The following is an 18,559-nucleotide window of genomic DNA, read 5'->3' as shown; positions in this document are numbered from 1 at the left end:
ATGTGTGGTCTCTATTTTTATTAAAATCTGTGGTCCCGTGACACTAGGAGAACCATGCTGGACACCTGAGTGGTCCAAGCCTGGGGATAGGAGGAGCAGTGAGAGACTCCCCTTGGGTTGCTTTACTTTGTCTGCCCCTGCAACACCCCATGAGCAGGGCAGACCTGCAGGGAAGCTGCTGGACCAAGCCGCAGGGCCTCTGCTGGGAAGATGCCTAAGGTCCAGTGCCTTTAGCGCCCACCACAGGGGAAGAACCCAGAACAGTGGGTTTGAGCCTGATGCCCAGCCACACTGGTCCCACATGCACCAGTGCTCACAGCTGGCAGTTCTCAGGCTTGTCCTCAGCTCCTGGGCCCCAGAAGCTTGCTGCACACCCAGGCTTTCCCAGCCCTGCCTTGTCCCTGCACGAGAGGGGCGCTACCCTCCTGTTCCAGCTGGGAGTGAGACTGTGCTGCTGGAGACATTGGACAGTTTTTCTCTGGTGTGGGGTCGCTTATGCATGAGAATGTGCGGGAGGATGCAGGGTATGTAAAAGCAGGCAGATCTGGTGGGGTGGCGTGGGGCTGGGGTGGGACGCGGTTCCCCAGGGAAGGTGCATGGGATGGGAGGAGTCAGCCCAGACTTACTGCACACAAGGCTTCTCACCAGTGTCTCTCATTCTCAAGATAGTTGTTCATTTTGGAAAGAGAACTGAAGATAAAATGTAGCTTGGCAGTTCTTTTGAAACCCATGGAGGCAAAGTGGAGTCTCTGGGACTATTCTTTGTAGGGAAAGAAGCAACTGGGTTAACCTGGGCCAAGGCAGTATGGAGTCTGTCTTTTTTAAATTGTAGATGGACATAATACCTTTTGTTATTTTTTTAATGTGGTGCTGAGGATCGAACTCTATGTCTGTCCTTTTGAAAAGCTATTTTCTTGGCTGATTTGATTTAACACTCTTAAAAGTGTCCACATTTCATCCAAAATAGGATTTTTGTATTTTTTGATTCTACTTTATCCAGATGCAGTCCTTTTATCTCCCCCAAAGGCCTCCCCTCCCTTCCTCAGAGTTACAAGTTCCTGGGGCTTGCGAGGACTTGGTGTCAGGCAGGGCCCTTTGTCTGCACATGGTGTCTCATGCTCCTTGGCTTTAGGACTGGGTATCTCTTTGCCCTTATTCAAAATACTCAGTGCACCCCAGGGTTTACCAGTGTATACCTTACTCCAAGCACTGTGCCCCCTACTCCAAGCACTGTGCCAGGTGCAGGAACTACAGCGGGCAGAGCAGTACCACCTGCCCTTCCATCTAGGGAAGGCCAGAGTGGCCACTGCAGAGCTGACTGTGGCTGGCCATAGGCCATGAAGGGAGAACCAGAGGATTGATTAGGGCAGGGACCAGGGAGGTGCCAATGGAGTTGAACTCTAAGGAGTTGATTTTGGGGCTGGGGCAGCTGGTAAACCATTCCACACTGAAGGAACAGGGCTGATGTCCCCGAGGAGCCGCAGTGGGGCCAGTGGCCAGAAGGTCTGGAGCTGGCAGGTGGGGAGAGGCTGACCAGGTGGGAGGGGTTGTGTCCTGATGAAAAGGAAAGCCATGGCCTAGAAAGAAGAACTTTGAATAGATCCTCTTGCTGGAGCATGCAGGAGTGATGCTGGAGTGAAGAGGTGTCCAGAAGGGGTATGGATAGAGTAGAAGGCTAGGTGGGGGGCAGGTGAGGGGCAGGACCGTGAGCCAAGGTGGGACAGTAGAAATGGACAGAGTGCGTGGCAGACAGATGGGACCCATTAGCAGGTAAATAGTGAAGGCTGGGGTGTGGCTTGGTGGTGGAGCACTTGGCTAGCACATACAGGGCCCCGAGCCCCATTCCCAGCACCTTGCATGCACATACAAAAGGAGGAGGTCAAAAGTGAAGTTATATGCAGTTGTGCACAGTGTAGCAATGTTCTGGCCAGCCAGCATCACACATGCAGGGATGGTGCTGCAGAGTGATGGTGGAGCTGAAAAATCCCTCCGACTGGGACATGGTACCCAGGTGTTTGTGGTGACATGGTGTGACAGACCCGCTCCTTGGCAGCACGTGGTGGGGATGCCCAACCTGCTGGTTTAGTGCCTGCTGTGCTTCATCATCTCAGAATGTGCTGCTCCCACTCATGAAAGTTGGCCGTGTCACAGCCACAGCCTCCACGACTCCTGCTTATGCATCTCTCAATCACATCAAGAAGACACACGGAGCCATCACCTTACACCATCTAAGTCTGCGACAGGATACTGTGATGTTCACACAGTGACAAAGTGGCCCAATTGCCCAGTGCTCAGAACATATCCCCAGTGTCAAGTGACATGACTGTAAACCAAGATCAGAAAGTACTATGTCAGTGATTAAGACGTCATTAATATCAGGGACAGAGCAATAGCAAGCACCCTCCCAGGCCAATGCCAAGGCCTGTCCCAAACTCCACATGAGGGGTGCTTGCCTTCAATGCTCAGAAGTCCTGCTGAAACAGAGATCGTAGGGACACAGATCAGAGCAGCAGTGTAGTGTGCTGTGCAACTACTGGACTGGAAGAGAGGCTGGGCCTCAGGGCTCCCTGCCCTCACCTGCTGCTGGGGCTGTCTGCATACCTGGCCAGGTAGAGCCTACATGGGCACACCTGCAATGCAGAACTCCCACTCTAGGCCACATCCAGAGAATTAGGATGTCAGCGTGCCAGGGTGTATGGTTTGGATGTGAGGTATCCTCCAAAAGCTCATGTGTGAGATGATGTAAGGTATACATTTTGTTTCTAGAGAGTGGAGTCTCTCTCTGCTTCCTGATCATCATGTGAGCTGCTTCCCTCTGCCACATTCTTCTGCCATGATCTACTTCACCTCAAGCCCCAAGGAATGGAGCTGGCCTTCTATAGACTGAGACCTCTGAAACCGTGAGCCCCTAAATAAACCTTTCTTCCTTTATAGTTGTTCTGGTCGGGTCGTTTAGTCACAGCAGCAGAAAAGCTGACTAAGGACAGGGCCTGCCTCCTATGAGGATGCTCCCCAAGGCGTTCTGCCGGCAGCAGGGCCCGCCTGCGTCCACCCTGCGGCCTGGACTGCTAAAATGGAGAGCTGAGCAGCTGAGGCAACAAACCAGCATGTTCACAGCGACTCAAGTCAGTCCTGAAAACAGCCCAATCTTTGTGCACATGCCACGGAACCAAAACTACTAAGCAAAGCGCACCCAGAGCATGGTACCTGGCAACATGGCAGGAGGCCGCACTGCCAGCTGGGGGCAGGGGACCCACATGCAAGGGAGCAAACTTCCACGCAGAAGAGGAGCCTCCATGGGCCAAAAATGGTGATGGGCCCTGAACCCAGGATTTAGCTTCTGGCACCAGCAAGCTCAGAACCAGACCTTTAGAAAGCTGCAAAGTCACTTGAGAACCGTGAATCCAGTCCAGAGTAACTTGGCGTGGCTGACCCGCCAGAGCTTCCAAGCGTTCTCCTCTGTTTTCCCTCTTAATTATGACTAGTTTTGAGGGCATGGTAATCTCCTTGCCATGTGGGGGTTTTGAACCTGGAAGTGGGCTCCCAGGTGGAGCCAGCTGACCTTCGCCTCACCTGGTGGCCATCCACTGTGACCTGAATCAGTTTGCAACAGTCGCAAGGTGCAAAGTGAGCCTATTATGTTCAAGGCCATCTTTTAGAAGAAGCATTTTTGAGGAGCTGGATCCCCACAGGGCAGTGGAGAGACCAGCCCCCACATTCTTGAGGCAGGGAATGGCTATGGCGGGAAACACAACTGTGATGCCTGGTACCTACACCACCCAGTCGGTCCACCTGCACACAGGTGAGCAAGCCAGAGGCCAGGCACACTATTCTAGTCTTTTCCAGAATGATCCTCCACTTGAGAAAAAGTCCAAACACAAAGCAAGTAGCCATGTGACGGCATGACCTGGAGGAGGCTTGTCATTGTGTGCAAAGGGTTGTGTGCGGTAGCTCAGTGCTAAGTGCCCTCTGTCAGGGACCACACTGACAAGGTTCACGATTCTAACCCAGGTTGTGTTTTGTTTACTTTAGATTCCTCAATTTGGGGTCCCATTGGCCAACCAGAGGAGTGCTCCACAGCACACCCCCAGGGCGAGCACCCTCAACCCCCTGGCAGTCCTTCTACACCCCTCCCCCACACAGGTGCTGTAGGCCAGGTTTGGCTGGACCTGCCATCAGGTCGGCTGGGAGGAGCCAGGCCCCTTTCAAAGCCCTGTTTGAGAAAGTATCTATGGAACTTGGCCTCCAAGGACTGGGTTCATCACTCAGGGTTGGTGCTATTTCTTGGTAAAAGAGAAATGCTCCTCGTGTCCTTATCAAGTCAGTAGCAAGCACCCCACCAGCCACTGCAGAGTCATCATGAACGACCATCCTGAGAACCTCTCCATGCGGGGGAAGGGCATGCATGGCTCTACGTGTAGAGGGATCTGTGGCTACATGGACGTGTTCTGCTGTCCCATGCCTCACCTGACATGGTGTGGTGCCCATGTATTCGTTCCTATAAAACCCTTTGAGGTAGGTATTACTGTTACCCCCCTTTTAAAGGTGAAGAAAATGAGATTCTTGCCCCAAAATACAGAACTGCCCAAAGGCCCAGAGTTAGTCCATAGCCAAGACTGTCTTCAGAGCGGCAGCCCTTCCTGCCTACAGCAGAGACTGTGCATATGGCCCAGCAATCCCGGCCTAAGGAAAGGCAGAAAGAAAGCTGCTGCTTGCCCCCGTGGGTTGGGGCTGTGCTTAGAACCAGGCTCCTTGGACAAGACCCCCACCGCCTTCTGGGAACACCACAGTCAGGAAGGGCTGTGTATCCGTTTACTAGGGCTGTCATAACAAAGTACCATAAACAGATGGCTTAAAACAACACACATGTTCTCCGAGTTCTGGAGGCCAGGCTTCCAGTATTCAGGGTCACGGGGCCTGGCTCCCTCTGAGACTCCCACTGGACTCCTGCCTCTTCTGGTTTCGGATGGTGGCTCCTAATCCTGGTGTTCTTTGGGCTGCAGCTGCATCTCTCTGATCTCTGGGTCAGCCTGTGTTGTTCTTCCCTCTGTGTCTGTATCTTCACGTGGCCTTTTCATAAGTACACCAGTCATTGGATTTAGAGCCCACGCTAATGCAGTGACCTCATGTAACTTGATTTCATTGCAGAGACTCTCTTTGTGCCCACAAGCACTGAGGTTGCCACTTTAAGGTTTCTTTTTGGAAGACACAATCCATTAGAGATGGAAGTAAGATGCCCTGAGGCTAGAGAAGGAGCCCCTGGGCACAGACCCTTTCAGACAGGTTATAAATGGAAGCAAGACCCTGTGCTGTGGGGAGTCTCCAGAAAGGACCAGGATGAGACAAGCCAGGAGAAGCAGAGCATGTGTGACGAATAGGGGTGACAGCCCAGCTTGGGGACATCAGCAGGTGAGCGCAGGCAAACCTGGGTTGAGATGACAGTGGGGGTGGGGACCAGAGGGTCTCAAACTAGGGTGTGCAGCAGAATGCGCTAGAGGGCTTGCTAAAGCAGCGCAGGCCCTCCCCCAGAGTGCCGATTCAGGGGTCTGGGGTCAGGTGCACAGCCTCCATTTCATTAAGCTCCAGGGGAGGCTGCGGCCCCAGGGATGGCATGAGAACATCTCTCTAGCTGCTGAGTGGAGCCTGACATCCTGGGGACAGCGGGAAGTGGAACAGCTCCCAGAACATCACTAGAACACAGCTGAGCCACTAAGTGGGAAACTGAGAACAAGGGGGTCAGTCCTCTCCAAAGGCTGAGTTGCCATCAGCACCCTGTGAAAGGAAAAGCAGCCCAAAGTTGGTTGACACAGGCGCCTGGAGCTTCTGGCAGTCAGGTACAACCCTCAGAAGGGCAGCAGGTAGGTCTGCCCTCGGCTTCAGCAGCGCTGCTGATGGGCCCCTGGCCACTTGGCACGTGGGCTTTTTTGAGAAGAAACATTTGAAGAAAGCAGTCTGGGCTAAAATAATTTTTGAAAGAACATTATTCCTTGCTTCTTGTTGCACAAACGGGTACTTTGCTACACATCGGGCCCTCTTTATCTTCAGGGCACATTCCAAGACCCCCAGTAGATGCCTGAAATGGTAAAGAGTAACAAACCCTATATTTACTACATTTTCTCCTATTAATAAATGCCGGGCTGGGGATATAGCTCAGTTGGTAGAGTGCTTGCCTCACATGCACAAGGCCCTGGGTTCAGTCTTCAGCACCACAAAAATAAATGAATAAATAGACAAGTAAATACTGCCTATCTGTGAAACTTTAATTTATAAATTAGGCACAGTAAGAGATTAATAACTGGTGGTTGATCTTAGTTGTTAACTATATTGAGCAGTACATCCCTGGGTATGTCTCTGTGGGTCTTTCTAGACATGACTGGCATGTGGATCAGCAAACAGAGTTGGGAAGGCCCACCGTGAATGTGAGTGGCACCATCTAAGGGCTGGGGGCTCAGTTAGAACAAAGAGCAAAGGAGGGGATGCTCACACACGCACATGTCAGATTCTCTTTGAAGGAATAGGTGTTTGCTGCTACCATCGCCCATGGACATCCACTCCAGGTTCTTCCGCCTGGGACACAGCCTCTCACCAATGACTCTCCAGTGGCTCCTAAGCCTTCAGCCTCTGGCTGGGGCTGCATCCATGGCTCCCCCTTCTTCAGAGGTACCACATCTTTGGACCAAACACAGCTGGTTTCTCCCAGCCTGGCAGACAGCCTTTGAGGGACTTTGAGAGCCTCTAACTGTGGGCACCATCTAAAATTTGCCCATTATAAATATAATATATTGTTTTTGTGACTTGGGAAAATGCTGAATAACTAATAATAGAACAATTGTAACAATATACTGTACTAAGAGTTTGCACTTTGGCGTCATTAAGTAATACAAGTCACTTGAATACATCACTGTGACAGCTGATCTGATAGCTGGGAGAGCTACATGACTCACAGGTGGTCACGTACACAGTGTGGACATGCTGCACAACAGGATGGTCCATACACAGAAAGACAGCACGAGATTTCATTATGCTCTTCCAGATGAGTGGCACGATTTAAAACTTGTGAACTGTTCATTTCTGGAACTTTCCATTTAACGTTTTTGCAATTGTATGGATAATAAACCACAGGAAGACAAACCACCGAGTGGGAGAACCTGCTGCATAATGATGCCTGTGTGTACTTCAAGGAGTCAAAATTGCATGTTCTAATAGCAGCCCTACAAATTTGTCTTTTTTTTTTAACGTTTATCATAAAACACAAAACTGTCTTCATTCTTATGGATCAAAGATTTTTCTCCACCATGTGTCTGAACTATCTTTACATTAGGCACTATCCAAGATAGGATGAATAAATACCTATTCTCCCCTAAAACCACACTTTACAACCCAGCTCCCCCTTTCAACTCACTCAGAACACAGACACTTGAATGATGTGCTAGGGAAACCAGGGTGGGCCTTCCCTTGGGGGCTGTAAAACATCACTGACCCCCAGTCTCCAGAGTCAGGATCCTCTGGAAGCTCATCTTCAGAAAGGAGGGAGCCCCATGCTTTAGGGAAACATTCCTTCTTTTTCCTCCCTATGCTGGTCCCTTCCCGTTGTCTTGTGACAACTTTAAACTTCACATTTCCATGCTGAAGGGTGGGTAGTGAGGGCCAGTCTATGTTAAGAGCTCACAAGGGATTCTAATCTCCCCCGCACACACCCTGAAATCCAGGGGTCAAACACAGTTTCTAAATGTCCCCTCCAGCCTACATATTTGGTAAAAGAACAAATATCATGCTATTCCAGTAAAGGCGAACTTTTTCATTTTATAAGGTTACTATATGAGTCAGGCTCAGTTGGAGACAAAACAACTCATTTGTGAATAAAAATTACTGTTCTGTTCTTAGGTTCTGTACAGATAGAGCATTCAGTCTATTGCATTAGACCCTGGAATTACCTTATTAGTTTTCCTTCTTTCAGGCAAGGCCAGAAAAGCAAATACAGCTTTTGTTACAAAAGTCAGGCCAGGCCTGATCCATCGGGCCCAGGGAGATCTCTGCATGTGGACACTTCCTACCAGCTGAAGAGCTGTGGAGAGAATGAATACTGTGTGAACCCCGCCTGGCCAAGTCTGGGGTGAGTTCTTGGGCTCCAGAAGGGAGCTGGCTGGGGACAACTGTGGAAAGAGCTGCAATAAGACAGGTGACCTGCCATCTCCTCTCCTACGGGGAGTGAGGGGACCTGTTGCAACTCCTCCTCTTTGTGCCCCATGGTAGCAACACCCTTCCACTACTATTCCTGCATCTAACAAATATTTAACATGCGTCTCTAGCAGGGACCAGGCTAGTGCAAGGGAGGAGACAGATGTGAGGGCTGGCTCCACCCAGTCTGGGAGAGGCAGCCACACCCACAGAGTGGAAATTCAGTCAAGAGCTAGGTCAAAACAGCCAGGGGCCAGGTAACAAGGCACAGGTAGAGGGCAGCCTTGGAGACCAGCCAGCAAGAGTGGGAGCAGCAGCAGCCATGGTCGGTAGCTTGGGAAGTCGCTGCCCAAGGCAGAGATCAGAGCCCTCGTCGGGTAAATAAGGCCCCTACAGACGGCCATATCCTGCAAAGGAGCCGAAATCACACACTGGAGAAAAGACAGTCTTGAAAAAAATACTAATGGTGCTGGAAAAATGGATTATCCATAGGTAGGAGAATGAGACTAGACCCTTCACTCTCACTCTACATAAAAATCAACTCACACGAATCAAAGACCTGGGAATTAGACTAGAAACCATGCAGCTCCTAAAGGAAAACACAGGCATTGCAACACACAGGCACAGGCAATGTCCTTCTCAATAGGACCCCTGAAACCCAGGAAATAATGCCAAGAGTTAATAAATGGGACAACATCAAATTAAAAAGCTTCTGCACAGCAAAGGAAACAATTAGGAATATGAAGAAAATTACAACAGAATGGGAGAAAACTGCTAACTGTTCTTCTGACAGAGGGTTAATATCTAGAATATGTAAAGAACTCAAAAAGGAAATTCCTATGTACATATACCAATACACCACAGTGAATCTCACCATCATGTACATCCACAAGACTGGGATCCTAATTAGAATAAGGTCCACTCCATGCTTGTATAAACATGACAAAATTTTATACTCTATCATGTATAACTAAAGAACAAAATCTTTACACCGAAAAAAATCAAACAACCCAATTAATAAATGGGCAAATTAATTAAACAGACTCTTCTCAAAATACAAATGACCAACAAATTATGAAAAAATGGTCAACATCATTAGCAATTAAGGAAATGGAAATCAAAAGTACATGGATTTCATCTTAAACCAGTCAGAATGGCAGCGATCAAGAATACAAATAATAATAAATGCTGGAGAGAATGTGGAGAAAAAGGAACACTTGTACACTCACTGTTGGTTGTTGTAAATTAGTACAACCACAGTGGAAATCAGTATGGAGGTTCCTCAAAAAGACCAGGAATGGAACGACCATGTGACTCAGATATCAGTATTTATCCCAAAGAAATAAAGTTATCATACTATAATGATACATGAATACCCATGTTTATAGCAGCACAATTCACAATAGCCAAACTATGGAACCAGCCTAGGTGTCCATCAACTGATGAATGGATACAGAAAATCAGGTATAGGTACACCAGTGAGTTTAATTAGCCATAAAGAAAAATGAAATTATTTGCAGGAAAATGAATTAAACTTGAAACCATATGTTAAGCTAAATAAGCCAAATTCAGAAGGGCAAGGGCCTATGTTTTCTCTCATGTGGAAGCTAGAGTGGAAATTTTTTTTTAAAAAAAAGGGCTGGAGGAATGTCATGAAAAAAATCAAGGGGAGATCAGAATAGAGGAAAGGGACCAGGGGTTGGGAGGCAGGGATGGGGGAGAGGAAGAGCAGGGGAGTGATACTGGCCAAATTATATTGCCATATTGTGTGCAAGAACCAATATGTAACAACAAACCTCACCATTATGTACAACTATAATGTACCAATAAAAAATGTTCATCCCTGTTCTAATCCCCAGGTTTTACACTGCAGAAGGGATTTGCCAATGCAATTAAGTTAGTGACCAGGAAATGGACAGGTCCAGGGCCATCACAGGGTCCTCAGAAGAAGATAGGGCACAATCAGGAGATAGGGCAGAACCATGAACCCAGGAGAGGAAGGTGGCCCTCAGAAACCCCATAGATACCTTATCTGTAGCCCAGGGACATCCATTGCCAATCTCTGATGTCCAGGACTACAAGTGAATAAACTTGTGTGACTGTAATCCCCTGGGTTTGTGGCAATTTGCTGTATCAGTGATGGTCAAGTGGCAACTCCTTCCTGTTTCTTTTTATCTCATTAATAGCTACGACCTGCTCATTTCTGCTGCTGTATTCATGCTTGCTCAGCAGCTGTGGCAGGAACCAGAGCTGCCTGGAGAAAGAGGGCGACATCAAGGTTACTTGCATGAGAACCCAGATGTCTGTCCTGTGTAAAAGATCCTGAAAACAAAGAGGTGATGCTCAGCTTCTGGGGAAGATTCCCCGAGTCTGCACCCATGCTGAGTAAACCTCGCTCTCCTACATCTCCTTTCCAGTGCCATAATCTTCAGTAACATATTTTGGTGCATCGGCCGGGAAACTAACAACCAAGCTGGCCATTTGTGTCAACATTGTCGGGGAACTAGAGAAGGCCTTGGCCACCAGCCTAGTGACAGACAGATAGGTGCCACCTGACAACTTGCCAGATCCTGACTCTCACTCCAGCTGGCCCTGGCTCTCATTACCTTATTAAATGACTCAGAAGGAAGGCCACCAAACTGGTAAGTCCTGGGGGCATCTGCCAGATTCTATCCTATGTCAGAAGGGGAAACTGACCACTTCCCAGGGACCACAGTGTCACTCAGTACAGGATTTGCTTACTAGGGGGCCTGTCAATTCTGGGGTGCGTGTGACTGCAGATCCATGGTGACCTCATAAGCTTTAAGATAGCTCCAGCCTCTAGGAGATCAAAAGTCCCTCTCTTCAGGGTTAGCCTGAGTCAGGGGCTTCTACTGACCTACCAATGATGCTAAGAGGCACCTAAATCTCTGCGAAGAGAGTGGCCAGGTGCACAAAAGTGTGCGTGTGTCCCCTCCTCATTGAGCAACTCCACCTCAGGGTGGGAACTGTCACATATGGGAAGCTCAGCTTCAAAACCTCTAATCTAGAGAAAGAGGGTGCTGGCAGGGGAAGAGACCCAGACATTTCTCCAGATACACTCTGGGTCTTGTATTAAAATATTTTTAAAATTCCAGGAAAAAATAATCCAAGAGATGATAAAATACTGTTGTTTTATTTGGACTCAGGAAGCTATCCAAAGCCTTCAGTGTTCTGACTCCAACTTTAGGCCTCTTCAAGGTCAAAACTCCCCGACTGTACCTCAGGGAATCATGCCAGCAATGACAGGGGAGAAAATCCACAGCCAGCCTCAGCGGCTCCCACTGTTCTTCCTGCCCTTGTCCTTCACCAGCCAGGTTAAGGAAGGAATTAGGGCAAAGCCAACAGATATTCAGATGTCATTTGGGAGGAAGAACAAGGAATGGTTTGAAAGACAACAATAACAGCTTGAGAGTAATTATGGCCATGTCGTTTCTTAAAATTCAAACCTCTGTCTCATTTAAGCCTGTGGTTTCTAAGATAAATTCACATTTGGTCTTGGGCACATAAATTAATACATTTTGTTCCAGTCTTATTTTGTCCAACTCGAGTTTTTAATCCTCTGTTTATTCTACTGTCTTTGTTCAGAGGTCATTTATTCAAGAAAAAAGCTGCAAAATCTGTTTCCTGATGGTTTTTATATATTTGTATACATCTGTATATTGTATGCTATATCTACATATATATCATGTACATGGTATCAAAAATTAGACTATAGATAAGTACTCATATATTTAATAAATGGATACAAATGCTTTTTAGTCCACATAGCTTACAGTTTTTTAAATATTTATTTTTTAGTTGTAGTTGGACACAATATCTTTATTTTTATGTGGTGTTGGGGATCGAATACAGGGCCTCTCCTGTGCTAGGCGAGCGCTCTACCACTGAGCCACAGCCCCCGCCCCAGCTTACACATTTTTAAAAGAAAGCTCAATTTAAATTGCCTAGAAAAGACATTTAGTTAATTTACAAAGACACTAAAATATCAACTGCTAAACATAAATTCAAGTACTTATGACTTCTTAAATCCACAGGTAACATATTTGAGTATTATACGTTTTTATAAATTGGTAAAAACAACAGCACACACACACACACAAAATGTCCCTAATGTTTCTAAGGGAAGCCACACAGGGTCAACAAAACCCTTCAAACTGGAGCAAAGGACAGGTAGTAGTCAGCGTAGATAATAAATGATCAGGTTGGAAAGATGGAGGCTAATTCAAACAAAAGGAGCAGAGAGGCTTCTCACTAGTCCCCAAGGGTAACTCCCTGAGGAGTCTCAGCTGACTAATCCTCACACAGACAAGCTTGAGGAACCAACCACTGGCTGATCAATGGCTCTTATTTTCTACGTTGATATATGTACTGTGACACTTTGGCACTGCCCCCTTTACCTTTCTCAGTTGTTTTAGCCTTCGCTTTTGTTGTAGGATTAACAAGAACTGCTCCAGCCAGTTGGCAGGAGGTTAACAGCTTCCATTGGCAGGTCTTTTCCTCCTTTTAACAAGGTAGGTGCTTTGTTATATTGGTTGTCTGATCTGTGGACTTGAACCTCTCACCTGTGACCCATGTCTTCATGACTCCATCAAGCCAAGATATCACCACCACCCTACTTGATCATACCCATTTCTCCTACCAGGGGACTATCCAGGCTGGATTAAAAAAAAAAAACCCACATCCCAGGGCAGACCTGGAAAGGTTCAAACCCCAGGAAATTATTTAAAAGATGGGTTTTAACTTTTGGGGAAATACAAGAATGTCCTAAGTATCATGGAGAACACTGCAGGTCAGCACCACTGGGTCCTTACACTTGGGGTGCTCCTAGAGTCACATGCATGCTGGACACAGCCATAAGAGTCTCCCTTATAAGTGGACTTCCCTGGATGGAGACATCCTGAACAACCATAGCACGTGACCTAGAGCGGACCCTTGTTATGGCTGCTATCCTCAGACACTACGGGACTGGCTCTAAAGCATTCAACTGAGGCACCATTACAAGGGCTGTTAAGTGTCCTGGCTGCATAAGAGAACAGGACTGGGGTAGTTCATTGCCAACAATGACTGAGCAAGGGTCAGGCTGGATTTGGGAGAGGGGAGAGAGTTGCATATTTAACATCCCGAGCCTCAAATCTCTTTATGGTAGTCATTTGGGGGCAGAAGAATCTGGAGCCCCACCAGACTCTTGGTGGTTACAATCGCCATCTGTGGTCTGTCCTTGGAGGCTACTGATGCCCTGTGGTTGCACCATTCCTGGCTCCACAGCTGGAAAGCCAAGTGGAAAATGTGGACTGGTTAAAAAAATGTGGTTTAAAAAGTTTATTAGAAGATGGTTAGAAGAGGTTAAAACATTCCTACTCACTAGCTCATCTGGTGCATCTGGATTGGGTGACTGGCAAAATGCCAGGGAAGCCAAAGCTTCACTCCAGGGCCTGCTGGTCTCTCCCATTTCTGCCAGCAGAGCTGCAGACCAGGAGGGCAGGTGGTGGAGGAACTGGATGCACCTGTGCCTTTCAGCATAAGCAGGGCCTGGGCAGGAGGAGCCCCTGTGTGCTGTGCCCCAAGGCCTTGGCAGGAGGGTGCTTCCATGTCCTGCCCCAGGGCTTGGGTAGAAGGGGCCTCTGGGCTGTGCCCAGCACTCCTGAGAAGATCCTAGGGCTTGAAGAGAATGGTTCCTCTCATTGCTGCCTCCACTTCCCATTGTTCTCTCCCAAGGGCTCTCTAAAAGCAAGGAAGAGCTGTTCTTACAGAAAATAGACGATCATCTCACTATGCGTTTGAACTTCTCTTTTCTCCTCCATCAGGGTTGAAGCCTGTAATGCTCCAGTTCTTGCTTATGTGGCCTACATAATGTATAGCTTTCCTATTCTGAATGATCACCTCTGAATTATTGACATTAATGGAGCAAAGAGTTCAAGGGGAGCTGTGATCTGATGATTATGTATTGAAGTGCTTTAAAAGTTGAGAGGACTTTTAAAGAGAACAGGACTAGGGTGGTTCATTGCCAACAGCGACTCGCCAGGATAAAGCCTTTCTTAAAGTTGGTATTCTCCTGCCTGTGACCCAGGGACAAGCTGGGTTTCTGCTGTCAGATCCAGGGTATCTGACCCTGGAAGGACCAGGGCTTAGACTCCTGGCCTCTCGGGTGGCTGACCTTCCTCCAGACCTGCTCAGCCTGCCGAACATATCACCTCATCACTTGATTAAATGCGACATAAATTGGTAAGAGTTCACAAAGTCATGTCCACAAAGTCCAAGTTCAGTGCTTTAGAAAGAATAGATAGAGGCAAGAGTCTAAACTTAGCTGTTGAATCAGGTTTGTGTGAGTCACAGCTAGGGAAGAATAAGTAGAAGATTATGCCATCTTATTATCTGCAAGTGTTCACTCCACTGTTGGCCAAAATGGACATTGCAGATGATCCCCTGTGGGACATTTCCTTGCTAGGAGCTCCAATTAAAGGCCAAGGCCCTATTATCAAAAAAAAAAAAAAAAAACAGACTATAAATTTACCCTTAGCAATTACAATTGAAATGGAAACAAGGCCTGGTTGTGACACATGCTACCCACACACTTTGGCCAGCTGTTTCAAAGTCTCCACCCACTGGTCCTGGTCCCCTCCAACACCAGTCCACACACAGCATCTGATTCCCCAGCCAGCAGACTTCCTCAGGAGGTCACCAAGGAAAACTTGGGTCAGCCTCTAATGAGAGGGAGAGCACACGTGTGTGTGTGTGTGTGTGTGTGTGTGTGTGTGTGTGTGTGTGTGTCCTAGAACTCCCTGGGGGCAGAAGGGGACCCAGCTGGCCAGGATGTGCAGATCCATCCCCAGCTCCACCCAGAGCCTCCCACTGCCCTACCTGTGGGCCTGAGCCTGTGCCACATGAAGCTTCACTGGCATAGGAAAGGTGGCCTGAGGCCAGGAGAGGGCCTCGGGCAATTGTTACTTGAGCCGCTTTTTGACTTTTCTAAAGGGTTAGTGCTGTACCGCCTTTCACCACTAGAGGTCCACGGCGTTTCTAAAATGAGGGCCCTTGCGAGGCTGCGGGATCCCAGAGGGGAGTGATTCCAGGGCTGCTGGAGGGACTGAAACCCTTTGGTATGCGGCTGTTCAGCTTTGCCCAGGACATCCTCGTCATGACCTCGTTCACACACACACATCCACATCTCCAAAATGTTCTGAGACAACACTCACCCTTGCTTTTGCAGTGCACTCACAAGGTTTGTATTTCTAATCATTTCAATTAAAAAAATAATGAAACAAGGCTGGCGGGGGGGCGGGGGTAGCTCAGTAGTGCAGCATGTGTCTAGCACATAGAAGGCCCTGGGCTCAATCCCTGAACCCAAACCCAAACACCTGGACCTAGTAAATTGAGTTTATCACTCACTAGTGGGCCCCGAGTTTGAAAAACCCTGACTTAGCCTCAGCCTCTCATCTTGCAGTGGCATGTGGCCACCTGCTTGCTCTGGTGGGTCCTGACTGCAGCACTGAGCTCTCAGTTGATGCACAGATGGGATGAAGGGGCATCTTTCACTTTATCCCTCATGCTGGTGCCACAACTGCTCTCCTTACTAAGGCAGAGATTCCTCTAGCCACCATGCTGGGTGCTGCACGGGACTTGTCTTTGCTCCTCACACAGGCACCTCAGTGCTTCAGAACTAATCGGACCTCAGAGGCCTTCCCTAAGGACACTGCCCCAAGTCTGAGTGAGGGCCACCATGTCCAGCCTAGAACACTGTTGGTGTCAAGAAACAGCTGAGGGTTGAGCGCTGCCCCTGTGGTGATAACTCACATTCCTAGACCCTGGGCAGTGTACACACATCCTCTGTCGTGACTCTTAAAACCACCCTGCAGGATGGCAGAGCACGAATTATTTCCATTCCAAATGGGGAAATGGCCAGAGAAAACTGACACTGTCTCTAGGTTGTGTGGCGGCCGAGCAGGGCTCCCTACAGCACCCTGAGATTTTTGGCTGAATCTCTTTTCCTTGGTGGCTATAGCCAGACAAATGTTTTACACCAGGGAAGAAATGGCAGGTAAACCGATGACAACAAGAAGCAGCCATTTCTCAAAGATTTTACTGCACACCTGCCTGCCCTAATCCATTGATTTCCTTTCTTTCTTCCCCAACGCCCCCTCTGAGGAGAACCTTTAAAATTCAGGACCATTACACTATTACAGATGAAAAGCAGTAATGCAGTCTTGTATGGAAGAGAAAGGGAGTGCATTGTTACTTAACTCACTCAGGTTCTGAGAGTTAGTTTAATTATTTTATGAAAGGTGCCAAGAATGTTATTTTCAAGGGGGTGACTAAATGCATGAAATTATTATATTTAAATCCCTGAAACTTGAATGCTGGTGTACTCTAGAAATCTGAGCTTGGTTTTCTGTAGGGAATCACCCCCACTGATATCCAGGGAGCAAATTTTTAGGGTCCCTCTGGGCCTTTGGGTGGGGGCAGCATCTCTCCCACCCTGATGAAGAGCTCAAGCTCCCTGCCACCTTTGCTGGACTAGAAAAACCAGACGTGTGTGTCCCAGAGGCAGAGAAAATGGTTAAAAATAGGTAACAAAAATAGGGTGCCCTTTCCTAGCAGCAAGTTGATTCTGTCATTCAATAAAGTTAGCCCAACTGGGTGCAGGAGGAAGTCTTTAAAGAACCAAGGCTGAGCTTCCAAAAAGCCATTTCCCACCTCTGATGCCAGGCCAGGGGCAATTAAACGACCATCCTGCTGCCACTCAATTTGAAACCCACCTGTTTAAATCCAACACTTAATTCTAGGTTGAGGCTGTTTGTGTATCTGCAGGCTTCATGGAATATTTGAGTTTGCTAGATAAGGCCACTTTGCTTAACTTCTGTAACTTGTTTGGTGAAGAAAGCCACTAGCTCCACACAGAAATAACCTGGAGCCTGCTCCTTGAAACGGAAGCAACCAACCAGGAGAAATTCCCAATCTTTAATTCACGTAGAAAAGTACGCCCGGAGTCAATCCCTTCCATCATATTTAGCGGATCCCAGCGCTGGAAGGTTCCTGCCCAGATGGATGTGTGGATTCCAACCAAATCATCCGGAAGCCCTGCTGGTGGCTTGAAATTAGCAAGAGTTTCGCGGTCCTGCATGGGAACTGATTCAGATTTTGGAAATCAGAGTTTGGCGGGAGCCACTGGTGGGTCGTGCCCTCAGTGCGTCCCGAAAAGGTCAGTGCTGGGCTTGGACCTCTTCCTCAGTTTCCCTAGTGCATCTCTCACCCAGGTGTGAGTGCTGTCAAAAGCCGGGACCTGGGAAAGATCTAAACACCTTGAGGACGCGCCAGCTTTCCGCGGTCTCTGCGCGCCAAAAACCGCTCCACGCTTGGAGCCCGACGGTACTCCGCGAGATCGCGCTCCCTCCCAGCGCCGCCCGCCCGGCAGTCGCTCAAGTGTCGCTGCTCGGCGCCGCCACTCACCTGCCAGCCGCCTGTCTGCACATTGGCCAGCACTCGGAGCTCGCTGGGCGAGCCGGAGTGGAAGTTGAAGAAGTGCAGCGCGACGCGCGCCGCCTGCTGCAGCATCGCCCACGAGGGTGGCGCTGGGCCGTCTGTGCCCCTGGGGCCCTGGAGCGGCACCACGGGGTCCTGGAGAGGCACCGCCGCGCCCCGCAGTGTGAGCAGCAGCAGCAGCAAGAGCAGCGCCCGCGGCGGGGCGTAGGGGCGCGCGGGCCCGGGCGCGGACGGGGGTTGCCCGCGGGGCTGCATGGACGCGGGCTGGCGGGGCTCTACCGACGCGGACCGACCCGGTTCGTAGCCTGGCGGGCTGCGCTCGCAGAAATAAGGCGGCAGCGGCCCCTCCCTCCCCCGGCGCCCCGCCCGGTGCGGCCCGGTGGCGCCTCCGCGGCGCGGGCCCAGCGTGTGCCCGGACGAGCGGACAGACGAGGGGCAGGGGGCGGGCCTGATTTCTGCCCTGAGTTGCCGCGATTTCCCGATCCTGGGTCTCTGGGCCTGCTTGGACTCTCCCAGGGTGGGGCTGGGACTTCCCAGCGAGAGAAAATGGGGCCGGCGGAGGAAAGCGTGGCTGCAGGGGGACTGGAAGGGCAGGAGTGCAGGAAGCTGGAGTGAGGGGGAGAGGCGCAGAGGGAGGAGTGGGCAGCAGGGCGGTGGCCAAGGCCTTTAGGCACGAACAGTCTTGATAACCCGGCGTGAGGCTGATTCAAAGGCAGGGGTAAGCCGGGTTCCAGTGGGGTGTGGGTTGGCTCAGGCCCAGGCGGTGCAGGGATGAGGTAGCTCCTGTTTCTAAACCACAGACCAGAGGGATCCGGTAGAAGGGGTACTGAAGGGCACTCAGGGTTCCCCGCCCCCTCCAGCACTCACCCAGCCCCGCTGTGGT

At 49.4% G+C, this 18,559-nt stretch overlaps 1 protein-coding gene across 1 annotated transcript in view; it reads right to left on the bottom strand.

Moving 5' to 3' along the window:
- Positions 1-18,240, bottom strand: part of RARRES1 (retinoic acid receptor responder 1) — a 32,815-nt gene extending 14,575 nt beyond the window's left edge. The window contains exon 1 of the mRNA XM_081302116.1: positions 17,644-18,240. Coding sequence (XP_081158242.1) covers positions 17,644-17,931 — 288 coding nt within the window. The 5' untranslated portion in view covers positions 17,932-18,240. The remainder of the gene's footprint in view (positions 1-17,643) is intronic.
- Between the last annotated feature and the right edge of the window lie 319 nt (positions 18,241-18,559).

The sequence above is a fragment of the Spermophilus citellus genome, assembly GCF_964194105.1.
Source record: "Spermophilus citellus genome assembly, chromosome: 7".
In the NCBI taxonomy this organism is placed as follows: domain Eukaryota; kingdom Metazoa; phylum Chordata; class Mammalia; order Rodentia; family Sciuridae; genus Spermophilus; species Spermophilus citellus.
The sequence above is the reverse complement of the archived record's forward strand: the minus strand, read 5'-3'. Positions and strand labels throughout refer to the sequence as shown.